General features: G+C 56.6%; 1 protein-coding gene across 8 annotated transcripts in view; it reads left to right on the top strand.

Moving 5' to 3' along the window:
• LRP8 (LDL receptor related protein 8) overlaps positions 1–15,401 on the top strand; it is a 79,329-nt gene that overhangs the window by 40,332 nt on the left and 23,596 nt on the right. For 2 of the 8 annotated variants that reach the window (XM_045477454.1, XM_045477457.1), the window contains exons 4-9: positions 3,553–3,681; positions 6,802–7,197; positions 8,131–8,253; positions 9,047–9,169; positions 12,704–12,823; positions 12,916–13,041. In XM_045477454.1, coding sequence (XP_045333410.1) covers positions 3,553–3,681; positions 6,802–7,197; positions 8,131–8,253; positions 9,047–9,169; positions 12,704–12,823; positions 12,916–13,041 — 1,017 coding nt within the window. Of the gene's footprint in view, positions 1–3,552; positions 3,682–6,801; positions 7,198–8,130; positions 8,254–9,046; positions 9,170–11,185; positions 11,225–12,703; positions 12,824–12,915; positions 13,042–15,401 lie in introns of all 8 variants that reach the window. The other 6 variants (XM_045477456.1, XM_045477458.1, XM_045477460.1 and 3 more) reach the window with 4 other exon arrangements.

Raw genomic sequence — 15,401 nt, 5'->3', positions numbered from 1 at the left:
GTGGCCATGTCGCGGTCCCCACCTGAGGAAAGGCCCAGGGAGCCTCCTTCCTCTGGTGATCCCTCTCCAGCCCAGAGGTGCTGGTGGGGACCCATGGGGCCTGCTTTTCTCACGGGCAGTGGTTAAGTGCAGTAAGTTAAGCAGTGTGTCTGGAGGTAAGAGACCTGGGCTCAAAGTCCATCTCTGCCTCTCTCCACAAGACTCTGAGCCAACAACGTACCCTCTCCGGGCTCTGCTCTCCTCGTCTGTAAAATGGAGGTGGTAAGAGCACTCGCCTCATAAGGGGATATTGTACGCCAGCCCGGACCAGCCTCCTGGGGCTAGGCAGTGAGGAGGCCTGACCCAGGAGCCTGGAAAGCGAGGTTCGCCTGCTAGCTTCGGGGAAGAGCTGCATTACAACAGAGACGGTGAGGTTCTAGGAGAGAGAGGTGGTTGGAATACCTGATATTCAGTAGCCTAGGCAGGTCCCTCCCCTCGCTGGGTCTCTGACTGCTGTCACTATAGTGGGTGTTCCTCGATGTGACCTCTTGGGTCCTAGCATTCCAGGACGGTGTCTTGGCTCTTTGAGGGTGGGTACGAGGGCTGGTGTCAGGCACTGCTGAATCTTCCGCAGCCTATAATTAGAGCTGTCTATTTAAGGACACAGCAAATGTCTTATTAATTATAAAGAAAGGAAGCAGACGGATTGTTTAATCATTGTCCTTGCTGAAAGGTTATGCAATTAACTATATAAATATTCATTAAAAGTTCAAGCGGCTGCCTGCTGCACTGGGGTATGCAGAACCAGGCCCCGAGAGGTAGGGAGGACGGTCAAGGGCCATTTCAGTCACCTGGGCTTTTGGGTGTAGAGTTTGGGGCCAGTTCAGTCTACCTCTCCATCCACGGGGGCGTGCAGGCTTTGATGGAAAGGGCAGGCTTCAGTCAGAAGCCTCTCTGCCTCTGCCTCTCACCTGCTGTGCATCTTTGTGCCAGTTCTTTGGTCTCTCTGAGCCCATTTCCTCATCTGCAGAATGGAGTGCTTACCTGAAGGCCTGCTGCCCTGCTCTACCCCAGGGGTGCTGCTATGAAGATCTTTGTGAATGGCACCCTTGGAGCTGGCACCTCTATCCTGCAGGGTCTGCTCATCTGGGAGGGTGAGGGTGAAATGAGAAAATGAAGTAGCCTGGCACACCGTGGGTGCTCAGTAAATACGGCTTCCTTCCAGCTCCCCGTGAAGTTCTGTTTCCTGAGGCCTGGCTCAGGGGTAAACGGTCACCTCGTCCCTCTGTCTCATTGCTCTCTCGGGAGCTTGCACGCATATAGAATGCTTCTATCGCTTTTATAGGAGTGAATTTAAAACGGATAACATATCCTATATCTTTTAGACTTGCAGAATGTTAACCCAGTGGTTCTCAAATGGGGTGCATGGGAATCACCAGGGGTTGAAGAGCGTTACTGAAATGCAGATTCCTGGGCTCTGCCCTCAAAGTCTGGATTCAGCCTAAGTTGAGCCAGGCCCAGGAACCTGCTTTTCCCACAGCCCCCACACCCCACCCTACAGTCAGGAATCTGGGAAACACTGGTCGGCTTCAGCTCCCTCTTGTGCGTACTGGGGTCCTACAGTGCAGGGGTAATAGAGGTGCTCCGGAAGGGCCCCACCTCCCAGCTGCCAGACCTCCTTCACCACCCTACACCCTGCCCCAAGGCAGCCTTTGCAGAATGTCTTTTTTTTTTTTTTTTTTTAATGTTTATTTATTTCTGAGAGAGAGAGAGACAGAGACAGAGAAGGAGTGGCGGAGGGGCAGAGAGAGAGGGAGACACAGAATCCGAAGCAGGCTCCAGGCTCTGAGCTGTCAGAGCCTGACGTGGGAACCCATGGACCGCGAGATCATGACTTGAGCCGAAGTTGGGCGCTTAACTGACTGAGCCAGCCAGGCGCCCCGCAAGGCAGTCTTTGTAGAAGATCTGAGTGTCAGCGCTCTCTAGGGCTCTATGCAACAGTTTTGGGAAGTGGAATTTCCATAAAATGAATCCTGTGAATCCTGTGTTCCCAGCAGGGTGCCTCGTATTTCATGACATCTATTCCTACGGATAACTCTGGGGTCCAAGGTACTCCTGTCCCTTGGTATAGTAGTGTCTGGGGGCCCTTCCTCAAACAGCTGCCCCCTCTCCCATCTTATCTGCCCTTTTCTCCATCTCCTGTGCCACTTCCTCCCTGCTGTGGAAGCAGAGAAAGGGGACCTGGTCGGGGATGAGAGAGCGAAGTTGAAGGGGGAGGCAAGAGTGACCTCTGCCTGCAGGTGCAGTGGACTGTGCCAAGTGCCCGGCATCGGACACAGCTGACTTTGAGTCCCCGCTCAGTTCTTACCAGCTGTGTGACTAGCACCCAGGGCTTACCACCATGTCTGGTACACAGCAGTACCCAATAGATACTCGCTGAGTGAAGAGACAAGTGCTCCTCTGTTCATTTGGAGGAGAGTGCATAATCATAAGTGAGCACTGGGCCGAGCGTGCTTCTAAGTGCCCTACAGACGTTAACTTGGGAGTCATAACAATCCTGTGGGCCAAGGAATAGTATCCTCCCCCATCTATTGGCACCGAGGTGAGGACTGTTGATCAAGGTCACATAGCCAGTGAGTGACTGAATTAATGCCCAGCAAGCCAGGTTCCGGAGCCCATGCACTCGACCTCCGAGCTGGAGGCCTCGACATAATCCTCGCCCTGCTGGGTTTTTGTGAAGATGAAATGAGTGCCTAGCTCGGTGCCTGGCACATCCTAGAGACGACTGAGTTTACACCCTGGAAGGTAGTAGGGAGCCAGCCATGGAGGTCCGAAATGCATCTACCACAGCTGGGTCTGTCACGTGGCTCATCCAGGGACGCTCAGGATGAGCGCCGTCCCCAGCTCTGATCAGGGTTCTCATTCTTTGTTCCAAATTGAGAATCAACCCTGGGGCTTCAGGCCCCTGATTGAGTCAGCCTCTGATTGCGGCTGCAGTAATTATAGCTGTGTGGTCCCGCTGGGCCCTGCCGCACAGCACTGCTCGCAACAGCGGGCTCGGCACCACTGCTGGGGGAGCAGCCAGGAGGGGGTGGGCTGCACCGAGGGAGCTCTTGGGGCTTTGGTGAGCCCTCCAAATCCACAGGTTCAGATCGCCGAGTCACTGATCTGGAAGCCAAACCGAGGCTAAACTGGAGTATATTTTTCACCCCAGGGCACACAGAGGGGAGATGACAGAGAAGCGCGCAGCTTTGCGTTGCTGGAGCTGAAAGGGGAGCTTTGGAGGGAGGGAGGTGGGGCTGGTGAGGCAGTCAGGGAGGCTTGAGTGCCAGGGGCCAGGGGCCCGTGAAAGGGCGTTAGACAGGGAGTGGTGGGATCGGATGTAGAATTCGGAGGGTCTCAGGGGCAGACAGTGGCTGCTTCTCAGATGAAGAAACCGGGACCTTGGGCAGGAGGGCCCTGACGGATCCCCAGGGGCTCAGGCCAGGTGGCCGGAGTCGGGCAGTAGGACTGGTTGGCACCATGCCCTGTGTCCCCCTTGCCTAAGCCATGCCCTTGTGTCTGTCTCCACAGCCAAACAGGTGTGTCCCGCAGAGAAGCTGAGCTGTGGACCTGCCAGCCACAAGTGTGTGCCCGCCTCGTGGCGCTGCGACGGGGAGAAGGACTGTGAGAGCGGAGCGGACGAGGCCGGCTGTGCCACCTGTGAGTTGGGTTAGGTCGCGGGGTCTACAAGGGGGTCAGGCAGCACTGGCGAGCAGCAGCCACTTCTGGGAGGGGCCTTCTCTCCGGGGCTCAGTGGGTGGAGAGCAAAGGGTAACGATCAGGACACTAGTAATGGCCAGGCGCTCTGGAGAGACATTTCCTGCTTTCATCCTCACAACCACCTCACGAGCAGCCATGATCATTCCCATTTTACGGGTGAGGAAACTGAGGCTCAGACAAGTGAGGAAAAAGCACCCGAGGCTGAGTGATGGAACTGAGATTCAAATCCAGCTCTCGATAGCCAAGCCCAGGAGTACTTCTACCATATCTGACATCTGCTCATCCATTCCATCCGTCTCCACCAACCTCCGAGCGAGGGCAGGGGGCCAGAGCCGGGACGTGGCAAGTAATGGTGGCCGCCTGGGCCAGGGCACTGGTGGTGCCGGGGGGAGGGGCAGACTCCTGAAGTGTGAAGGACGTCTGATGCTGAAATCTCAGACTGGTGAGCTCGAATGTCACAGGGCAGAGAAGACATCCCCAGCAACCTCGGCAGGGACAGATGGAAGTGGTCATTGGGGTAGTTCCACATCACTGAGCTTCAAACACAGGATTATCTCCTTCCCAGGGAGCAGGCCAGCAGGTCCTGGGCCAGTGGGGCTATGCTTGTTTCCATTCGATGGACACCTCCTGTGTGCCAGGCCTGGAGCCAGGCTCTGAAAGGATGATGAGGTGAATCCTACACGCTCCTCCCTCTGGGAGCTCATGATTAATAGGGGAGACAGACTGGCTGTCGATAACGAGGCTGCAAGGCTGGGCTGAGATAGGGGTGGTTTGCAGTATTATGGGGGCTTTTGCCAGGCACTTACCCACCACTGCCTCCTACCCCACTTCCTCCACCAGCCTCTATATTTACATCCTCTCCATCCTCCCTAGCCCAGAGGAAATGCCAGCTCTCTGGAGCCTTTTGAGTCACAGCATTCTAGATTCCAAGTCTGGAGTTCTGAGGTGTCTGAAGCAGGAAGCATCTGGGTATGGGGGGAGATCCTGGCTGGGGCCAGCAGTTTCAAAGCCCTGGTGATGGCATTGGCCTGTTTCTTCAGCTGTGATGATTTTGCGGAGCTTCGCTGGCCAATGAAAATCCACTTCCCTCCTTACCCACCCATAATCAGATGTTTCCCCAGCTCTAAGGGCCATCAGCCCCTATTGCACAGGGTGGGAGTATCTCTAACTAGGGCACGTCTTGGGAGGGAGATGGGGAGGTGAGGGGAGGGGTTAGAAGGTCTCACTGAGTGTCTCTGCTATAGCTCCCAACCACCTGGGCAGAGGAAGAATTCTCCTTCTCTCCTCCCTCAGAGCTGCTTCCATTTGTGAGTGCTGGGAGTGGGGTCTCTGGATGCAGATCTGAGAATATGGCTCTCGATATTGCTGTCAGCTTTGAACCTCAGGGAGAACTCAGAATAAAGAAGCACATCTTCCCAGAAAGCTAAACTTAGTGAGTCCTTCCCCCCAGACATGTGCAAGCTGAGTCTGGCAGGAAAGAAGGGAGCTAATCTAGGCATCTGAGTAATCTTGAGGGGCAGACACCACAAGGTAATGTGTGCTTTTCCCACCAGTGCCCCAACATCCCAAAAGCCCAGAAGGGGGGAAAAAAGCAACTGTCAGAAACTTGATAGAGCCGTCAGCAACACGTGAGGAGCCGCCTACATTGTGAAACTGAAGACATCATTCTATTTTATGTCCAATAACAATGAAAAATGACGTTTTTCTATCAGAAAATTAAAACAGACTCTTGGCGCCCCCATGTGGAGAGATCTGGTGCTGCTGCCACCACCACATTACCCAAGGCCATAGCCACTGCATTCATGTCCCACCTGGTTCCCCACGCTTTTTCATGGCCTCCGTGTAAGGAATGAAGTAGGCAAAGGTGAAGAGGTCGCTGCTCGGAAAACAGCTTACACTCCAGGAAAAGAGGAGAAAACCAGAAAGCTGAGAGGGGTCAGAGTAGGAGAGAAGAGCCCCAAACCTGAGTTCTGGTTCTGTGCGACCCTGGGCAAGTTGCTCCTCTCTGGGCCTCAGTTTCCCCATCGGTAAACTAGTGGTTGGGCTGGTGGTCTCCAAGGCCCTCCCAGGCTCTGAACCGAGCAGTTCACCAGAGAGAGGAAGCCCAGGGCCCCAGGCAGGGCCAGTGACCTATGCCCTTAACTACTGCACATCCCTTAGTTACCCCTCACACCTGGGCTGGTCCAGCATCCATCCGCTCCACACCGTGCACTGCCCGGAGCTCTGTGCCAGGCCCTCAGGACGAAGCTGGGTCAGTCTCAGAACCTGTCCATGCGGTTGTCACAAGGGAGACAGAGAAGGTCATCAGGCCCAGACACTTGAGCATGCTGTGAAGGGCACCGGAAAGGAAAGCAGAGGTGGAGGGAGGCTTCCCAAGTAGGAGAGCCAAAGTGTGTTGTGAAAGAGGTGGAATTGGGGCCCCTGAACGATGAGAACTCCTCATTGTGAAATTGAGACGGTGGTGGGCAAGAGGTGAGCACCCAGCAGATGGAACAGCTTGGGCAAAGACCTGGAAGTGAGCAGGTGGGCAGATAGTCTAGTATGGCTGAAGCCACGGTGTGTGCAGGAGTGAGGTGTTGGGGTAGAGCAGTGGTTCCGTGCCAGTGACCTTGGATGCCAGGCCAGGGGACTTAACTGGGATAGTGCGGGCCAGGGAGGGGGGTGGGGGGTGGGGGGAAGGGGCCTGGAGCTGTGCTGTTAGGAGACAGCTCCAGACCTCGTTACCTGGGAAAGGTCAGTGTCACGTTAGGTATTCCCTAGGAACATCACAAGGCCCTTCAAGACAGGCAGTGCCCTGCCGCGGAAGCGCTCCTAGCCCCACCGCCATGCTGGAGGCGGGACGGGAATTCTCGCTCCCAGTGAGGCTACGGAGGCTCAAGGGAGGGCAAGCGTGTTGCCCAAGACCCCCCTGCATGGCCCCGGATTGGAAGCCCCCTGTGCAGTCCCTGACGGCACGTCCACCGTCGGGCCCCGCAGAGCGCATGCGGCCGGTGGGCGAGGGTCAGGGCCCCTGCAGCGGGGCCGGGGCGCCGGGCCGACCCGGCTCTCTGTCCCGCGCAGTGTGCGCCCCGCACGAGTTCCAGTGCAGCAACCGCTCCTGCCTGGCCGCCGTGTTCGTGTGCGACGGCGACGACGACTGCGGCGACGGCAGCGACGAGCGCGGCTGCGCCGACCCGGCCTGCGGGCCCCGCGAGTTCCGCTGCGGGGGCGGTGGTGGCGGCGGTGGCGGCGCCTGCATCCCCGAGCGCTGGGTCTGCGACCGTCAGTTCGACTGCGAGGACCGCTCGGACGAGGCGGCCGAGCTGTGCGGCCGTGCGGGCCCCGGGGCCACCGCCGCGCCCGCCTCCTGCGCCGCGGCCGCCCAGTTCGCCTGCCGCAGCGGCGAGTGCGTGCACCTGGGCTGGCGCTGCGACGGCGACCGCGACTGCAAGGACAAGTCGGACGAGGCCGACTGCCGTAAGCCCCCGCCCCCCGTACTGCGCGGCCCCTGCGCGGCCCCGCTGCCCCCTTCCGGCAGGCCAGATGTGCGGGCTTCCGGGGCGCCTGCCCCGCCCGCCCGGGTTACCTGGGTTACGGTGGGGCGTGGGCTTGGGGAAGGTGGAGTCTTGTTTGAGGTCCCCAAGTCTCTAAAGCTGCGCGGCTCAGGTCTAACCCCACAGGTCAAGGGTCTTCTCTGGTCTTGCCCTCCCTGTCATGCCTCCCACCCCTACCCTTCCCTGCCCGCTGGCTCCAATGCCCGAGACCTTGATACACTCAGGAGCTCCCCCAACCCTCCTTACCTGCTGGGCTTGCTTGTCCTTCAAGGCCTCAATCCTCCCAGCTGGGCTGGGTCTCTCCCCCTGGGCTACCCTGAACCACCCTATCCTACAGCGTGGCCAACTCTGTGGTGTCGTCTGTGCATTCCTCAGCACCCCCACCCCCACCCCCCTGTGGCACCCTTGAGCTCCTAGAGGATGGAGAGCCCTTCAGTAGTCTCTGGGTTCCCCACACCCCACATAGTGCCCCGCATGCAGTGGGCACTCAGGAAGGGTTTGCCGAAGGGATGAAATTATTAACCAATGAACACCAACACTCAAAAGAAGGCAACGTGTCGGCGTAGACGGGTGGCCCTGGGGAGAGGCAGTGGATGGGAAAACAGGAGACCTGAGTTTTAGACTGGCTCTGCCAGCCAGAGTGCTGTGTGATCCTGGGTGAGGCCTTCCCCCTCTCTGAGCTTCAGTCTCCCCATCTGTATACTGGAAGTGCCTTGGCCAGGTGTCCTGTCAGGACTCCCAAGCTCAGCCACTGGTTCTGTTCTTGCCAGGGGTGGATGGGGGCTGGGCCTGGGGGAGGAGAGCTTTTCCAACACCATGTTGGCCCTGACGCTCCTTCCTTGCCCTCTCCTGGCAGCACTGGGGACCTGCCGTGGGGATGAGTTCCAGTGTGGGGATGGGACGTGTGTCCCTACAATCAAGCGCTGCAACCAGGAACAGGACTGTCTGGACGGGAGTGACGAAGCTGGCTGCTTGCAGGGTGCGTGGAGTTGGGGGCAAAGGGGAACATCCTCCTCGAAGAAGAGGCCTGAGCATTCCCAGGCTCCAGAGAGAGCAGAGTTTGGAGAGATCTCCCCTCGGTCCCTGAGCTGTGTCTTCCCTCGGAGCATCCCTTGCCCCCTAAATTACCCAGATTTACTCCCTGGAGGCCTACTAGCCCCAGAACCAGATTTTGGCAGATTTTGGACTTCACAAAACACTGAAAGAGGCCTAGGGGGATGTGAAAAGACACTGCAGGAAGTCCAGCCCCCACCATTTGTCCACACTCAAGCCTCCAAGTGGCTTCCTTCCCAGAATGAGAAGAAGCTCAGTCCCCTGCTGGGAGCCTCCTTAATTCTCAGATGACTCTCTGGGACCCTGACCCTGGGTCATCTGGGGAAATGGATAAAGGGTTGGGCAGTGAGGCAGCCTCCCCGATGCAGGGTCTCTAGGGCACAGGTCTCCTTCAGATGGTCAGTCTAGCCCCCAGGATCTCCACAGGGCTCCCATTTTTCCCTCTCAGGGCCCCAGTACTGCCAGATCAGGTGCAGACACCGCCACCTTCTAGCCCTGCCCAGCTAGATGACACTTAGGCGTCCTGATTATCCCTGGGGTCCTGTACTTCTATGAACAGAGCTCCCACCAGCCCTGTATTCAACTGTCTGTCCTGGGCCCTGTAGAGACCAGGAGGACTGGGGCTGGAGCTCTGCTCACCTCCCAGGGACCTGGCCCAGCCCAGCCCTCCCTGCCCAAGGTCTCACAGATCCTGTCCACTCTCTTGTCCGGCCCGACAGAGTCAACATGTGAGGGTCCCCGCAGATTTCAGTGTAAGAGTGGCGAGTGCGTGGACGGCGGGAAAGTGTGTGATGCTCAAAGGGACTGCCGGGACTGGTCGGATGAGCCTCTGAAAGAGTGTGGTACAGTACCTGTCTACTTCTGGATGCTGGACTAATCCCCCCCCCCCACCCCCTCCTGGCATCCTGGTGGAGGCCTGTGCCCGCCATACTGCACACGTTCTGTTCTCACCCTCTCTCTGGACTTGTGGGCTGTCCTGTGGCCTCAGACGGGGCTCTTTGCCTTTGGGGCCTCATTCTGCATCTCTACAAGTCGAACTGCCTTTTCTTTCCAATCCGGATGCTCAATTATGCTTCCTCTCACAAACTCGGACTCTCCTCCTCACTCCTTCCGCGTTCAGACCTCTGAGTATGTGCTCACTCTGAAACTTTCTTCCTCAGTAATTCTGCCCTCCTGACTTAGCCAGGGCCCTGGCCTCTGAGGCCTCCCAGCCAGCCCCCTGCAGAGGGAGAGGTAGGGGACAGCAGGCAGGTGGCCAACTGAAGTGGATCCCAGGGCCACCTGGCTCAGGCCAGGCCTGGGGTGAGGATAAGGCAGACCAATCAGCAGAAGGTGGCACCAACCTGACCCCGAGGAGGAGCTCAGACAATCTGGGAGACAAGACTTAACAGGCTGGGCGTGAGTGAGGGGCAGAATGAGGCAACGGTCCTAATAACTACAGCTGTCAGGGTGTGTTCCAAGCCAAAAAGAACAGGAGGGTCTGGGCTGTAGGTGAAGTGAACATCCCACTGAACATGCTGGAAACCCAGTGTGGGCTCCAGGAGGGTTTATTGCCAAGGTCAGGGGTTTGAACAGAGGGTTCCTGGGAGGACAGAGCCTAGATCGGACCCTCCCTTCCTGGCAGACTCATTTCTACCCAGCATCTCCCATCCTGGGCACTCAGGGGGGTTTCATTCTCTAGAACTCCCCAGGAGTGGCATATTTCCACCCCTTTTTGAGATTTAAAACTTGATTTTGAATGGAAGAGTGGTTGGGTGAAGGTCACTCAGGCTCCACCTAAGCTTGCAGGACAGATTCTCCTCTCGGGCCCTCCTGCCCCCACCCCTCCGCCAAGGGCCCTCCCAGGTAAAGTTCCAGAAGAAGAAGCCTAGGGAAAAGAGGATAGAGAAGTGGGAGCAACGGAGCCTAACCCCCCACCCCGCCCAGATTGGGAGTTCACCAGGGACACTAACCTACTAAATCTCTTCTTTCTGATCTTTTGCATGACATACCTGAGAGAAGTGTGTACGCATGTATTTGTGTCTCTGTGCTGGTGAGAGGCCAGTATCTGTGTCCGTGGCTCCTCCTCTGAGTGAGGCAAGGGAACCGCATCTCGTGTCTCTGCGTGTCCCCGCATCTGTGTGAATGTGTCTGTGGAGTCCATGGGCCTGTCGGTGCCTTTGCACATGAGCTGGTGCGTGTGAGCATGCAGGTAGGCGCACGTGCTGGGGAAGGTGACACTGCCCCTTCCTTCCCTGCTGGGCCTCAGATGCCACTCAGGCCTCTGGACCACCACCCCTCCTCCCCTGCAGGCCCCCAGCAGAATCAATCGCCTCCAGGCTAGATAGAATTGGGAAGGCCCAGACATGCCCTTCAGCCTCCGCCTCGGCTCTGGCTTTTCCAGAGCAGGGGCCACAGAGTCCGGACCCACGACCCGTTCTCTTGCCCCCAGGCACCTCGGCCCTGGAGGACTCTGTGCTTTCCTCTTTCATAGAAGCCTGAGCCACTTTGAGCTTTCCCTTTTCTGGGCCATCCGACACATGCCAGTCTGGCAAGTGCTCCGTAAATACAGCTGTTGAGTTGCTGCTACCTGGAGCTTCCTAGAGAGGGAGAGGGGGGCAGCAAGTGGGGGCATGGATGAGGCAGTGGGTGAGTGGTGAGCAGATGGACGGACAGCACTGGGGGGATAATACGGTATGGGAGAGGGCAGGAAAGGTTTGGAGTGACAGAAGATTCCCAGGGGTGGATCCCCACACAGACCACCCCAAAGTTGCCATGGTACCGCCCACCCCACTGGGCTGGGCCTTCCCAGGGCTGGGCCTGGCTGAGTCACCCCGAGATCCTCCAGTCATGGGGTTGCTGTCATCTTGTTCTTTCAGTTCCACCAACGTCCCCGGGAAACAGGAGGAGGCCCAGGGGTAAAGGGGTCCCTATTCCCTAAGCATGGCTCAGGCTGGAGTGGGGGCACCCACAGCTGTGCATGGCCTGGGGTGGGCAGCTCAGTCCAGCCATGTGCATGGCCATGGCGGGCTCAGCTCTGCTTGGCTTGGCTGGAGCGGCAGTGCACGAGCCTGGTGGGTAGAAGGATGGCATGGCACCTTCTCTTGGCTTGCAGAATTCACCTTCTGGGATTCCAAAGCTCAGAAGATGCTATGAGAACATGGTGAGCCTTGGTCCTGGCCTCCTTGACGTCCCCTAGGATTCTGCCAGAGGGGATGAGGGGGTGGAGGACGAGGAGACCAGGTAACCTCCTGGCATCCCTTCACCCTTTGTAGCAGTTGGTATTCCTGGGACCAGGCCTGTGGCTAAGTGTAGGAAGAGGGACGGGTGCTGAGAGGAGAGCAGGTGGAAATAATCTATTGTATTTCATGGTGGGAGAGAACTGACCAAGCAGCAGCTCTATGTAGAAAAAGCCTGGGGTCTTAGATAACCACAAGCTCAGTAGGGGCAGCCTTTGTTGTTCAGACTCCCTCTGGACGGCAGACTACTGGGCCCTGCCAGGGAGGGACATGGACAGAGGGAATGTGTCCAGAGGAAGGCGCTTGAATGGCAGGGCACCAGAAATTAGCACTTAAAATTTTTTTTAATCTTTATTGAGAGAGAGACACACACACACAAAGTGAGAGTGGGGAGGAACAGAAAGAGAGGGAGACACAGAATCCAAAGCAGGCTCCAGGCTCTGAGCTGTCAGCACAGAGCCCAACATGGGGCTTGAACTCACAAACCGTGAGTTCATGACCTGAGCTTAAGTCAGACACTTAACCGACTGAGCCACCCAGGCACCCCCACAAATTAGCACTTTAAAGGAGATTCTGAGGGAGCCGTCAGACTCTGGCCAATCCCACCCAGTAAAGCTGGAGTGGAAGCAGAAGCTTCAGGAAGGCCAGTCCAGTGAGGAGGAGCTTTATAATGGCCTGTTCCAGGTGGAACCAGCTACCTAGGAGGAAAGTGGGCTCCATGAGGCTGGAGATATTTAAGCAAGGGCATTTCAGAAGGGGTTCTTGGGGTATCTTGAGAGTTGGATGTGGTCCATGTACGATGAGGTCACAAGGAAGAAGGATTTGTAAGAAACGTGTTTGTGAAAGGAAAGAACTCAGGCAGCCAAGCTGCCTCTGGTAGACAGAGCTCTGGTCTGGGAGGCAAAGGACCTGTGTTCTGCTTCCACTTTGTCCCTGTCTTTGTGTCTGGCCTTGACCAAGGACCTGCCCCCTCTCTGAGCCTCCTCTTCCCTAGTCACCCGGTTCATGAGACTGAGGCTCAGTGAGGTTGGAGAGCATCCTGGTTCTGTGGGAGTCCCGCTGCCCTGAGTCTCTGCTTCAGCTCTAGGCCCTACCCCTCTCCTGCCCCCACCCTAGCCTGGGCTCCTGGACCCTCAGGAGCCTGTGTCCCTTCCCCAGGGCTGAACGAGTGTCTGCACAACAATGGCGGCTGCTCCCACATCTGCACTGACCTCAAGATTGGCTTTGAGTGCACGTGCCCAGCAGGCTACCAGCTCCTGGACCAGAAGACCTGTGGCGGTGAGACCCTCCTGTCACCCCCCCCCTCCCCCCCCACTCACCGAGCGGAGGCAGATCCTCCTGCCAGTTCTGACCTGGGCTCCTCCCCACAGACATCGACGAGTGTAAGGATCCAGACGCCTGCAGCCAGATCTGTGTCAATTACAAAGGCTACTTTAAGTGCGAGTGCCACCCGGGTTACGAGATGGACACGCTGACCAAGAACTGCAAGGCCGTCGGTATGGGCACCCTAAGGTGGGGGACGAGGGGGCAGCTCTGCGAGGATACAGAAAGCAGCGTGCTTGCACATATGTGAGGAGCAGATGGGTACACATGTGCATATACACACACAGAAAGCAGGTGACACACACAGTGCTCAGACTGTAAGTATACGTCATCCACACAACGCATTCCACACTAACACCCACACAGACCCCACACAGAGTCACCCAGTGTAGCCCACAGAGACTGCACATGCACCACTCACGACGTATAGACCCGAGCTGGACCATGCAGACTACACACACAACACGGGTGGTCCACACAAAGCGCATGACCTGGGCAGAGCTACCCGTGGGTCAGCTCAGCCAGCTGAATCCATCCTATTCCATTCTTTATAGTGAACACCTAACATTCTTGTAGGCATTGGGGATTTGGCAGGAAGCAAAACAGACACAGATCCCTGTCTGTCCTCATGGGACTTACATCCTAGTGAGTGAGACAGACAAGAAATCTGATAAGTAAATACAGTGCATGACAGATGGGCCTACCAGTGAAAGAGAAATACGAAGTGGGGAAGCGGGGAGGGAGGCCCAGGAGGGCAGTGGGTTACAGTTTCAGGTAGAGTGGTCAGGGACGCCCTCTGCTTCATGAGGAGGTGACATTTGAGTCAAGACCTGGAGCAGGTGAAGGAAGGAGCCATGCATGTATCTGCAGGAACTGCATTTCAGGCCGAAGGGACAGAAAGTGCAAAGGCCCTAATTCAGGAGCATGCCTGGTGTGTTCAGATAATAGCATGGAAGCCAGTGCAGGTAGAGCAGGGAGCATAGGGGATAAATTTGGAGAGGTGACTCGGGGCACATCACAAAGGCCTTCTAGACCGTTGTAAGGGCTGACTCTTGATTTCAGTCCAAGTCTGGGGGAAGCTTTTGAGGGGTTTGAGTCGAGGAGGGACACGGTGTGCCTTACACTTTCACAGGCTTCCTCTGGCTGCTGTGCTAGGAGGACACTGTAGGGGGCAAGGGAAGAAGCAGGGAAACCATGTAAGTGGGTTTTGCCATAACCCAGAAGAGAGGTGAGCGTGGCTTGGACCAGGATGTTGCAGTGCAAATAACGAGAAGCAGACAGACTGGACATACTTTGAAGGTCCGGGTTTCTTTGGAACGACAGGACTTACCAATCGAATGTGGGACGTGAGAGAAAAAAAGAGTCAAAGATGACGCTGAGGTTTTTGGCCAAACAACTGGGAAAACAGGACTGCTATTTACAGAGCTGGGAAAGACGGTGAGAGAAGACAGTGAGAGAAGCAGGTTCGGGGGAATATTAGACTGATTTCAGCATGTTAAGGGTAAGAAAACTGCTTAGACATCTAAGCAGAGGTTGTGAGGAGACAGTTGGACACAGGAGTCTGGAGTTCAGATGCACTAATACGATGCACAGTGTAGAGACTGTAACAGCACAGCAGCCACGGTAATGGACCTGTAGCCAGCAAACCCAAAAACATACCACCCCAACTGCACAGTATGCAACGTGCACATCACATCACACGTAACGTGCGGCCTGTTCTCACCCCACGTGGGATGCACGTAACCCACACCCTGAATTGTATACGTGCAGTGGCAATGCCACCCAACTGCCGCGTAATCACGGACCCCCGCAAATGAACATCTCAAGTGCAGTCACACAAAACTCAGATCATCAGCACACTGGATTCCTGTCACGGACGCAGCTCTCAGTAAAAATCGCCTCAAGATACCCCGTAAGCCCGCTCCTGCCTTCCGCAGCATAGTGCCCCTGCTCTCGTTTTGGGATGAGGAAAATCGCACAGTCAATGGCAGGGCCTTGAGGTTGGCTTTCCTTGTTTCTCCTTCCTGTACCTGGAGTCCTGTTTTTCTGTGCTCTCTTTCAGTACCGCACCCTCCCTCTCACTCCCACCCTGCTCCATCCACACATGGGTCACAGGCCCAGACCCCACGTGGCTCCGTGCCAGTCCTGCCCTGCCCCCAGGGAACACATCAGCTTGGCACAGATGCACAGTGACAGGGACCAGGTGGCCTGCAGAAGTGTCAGCTGAAACACAGGGAGAAGGCCCACGCAACTCCAGGGACACGTGTTGCCGCTCAGACAGTGCTGGTACCTGAGAGTGGCCGGATACATCTAAAAACAGGCTGGAGAAGTGGCAGCCAGAGTTAGGTGCTAGTCCTAACAGGCCTGTGGCACAGCGGTCCTCACACTGAGTAGCCAGTAATGTCTGGGTTACTAGCGAGCTTCCTAAAATATAATCCTAAATCTAAAAATGGGTTTTGTGTGTGCACGGGCTGTCATGTGTTGTCTCTGTTGCACGTATATGACCTGTGCCATAACACGCATCCCACCCCTG

This window comes from Leopardus geoffroyi, chromosome C1, assembly GCF_018350155.1.
Source record: "Leopardus geoffroyi isolate Oge1 chromosome C1, O.geoffroyi_Oge1_pat1.0, whole genome shotgun sequence".
Classification (NCBI taxonomy): Eukaryota; Metazoa; Chordata; class Mammalia; order Carnivora; family Felidae; genus Leopardus; species Leopardus geoffroyi.
The sequence above is the reverse complement of the archived record's forward strand: the minus strand, read 5'-3'. Positions and strand labels throughout refer to the sequence as shown.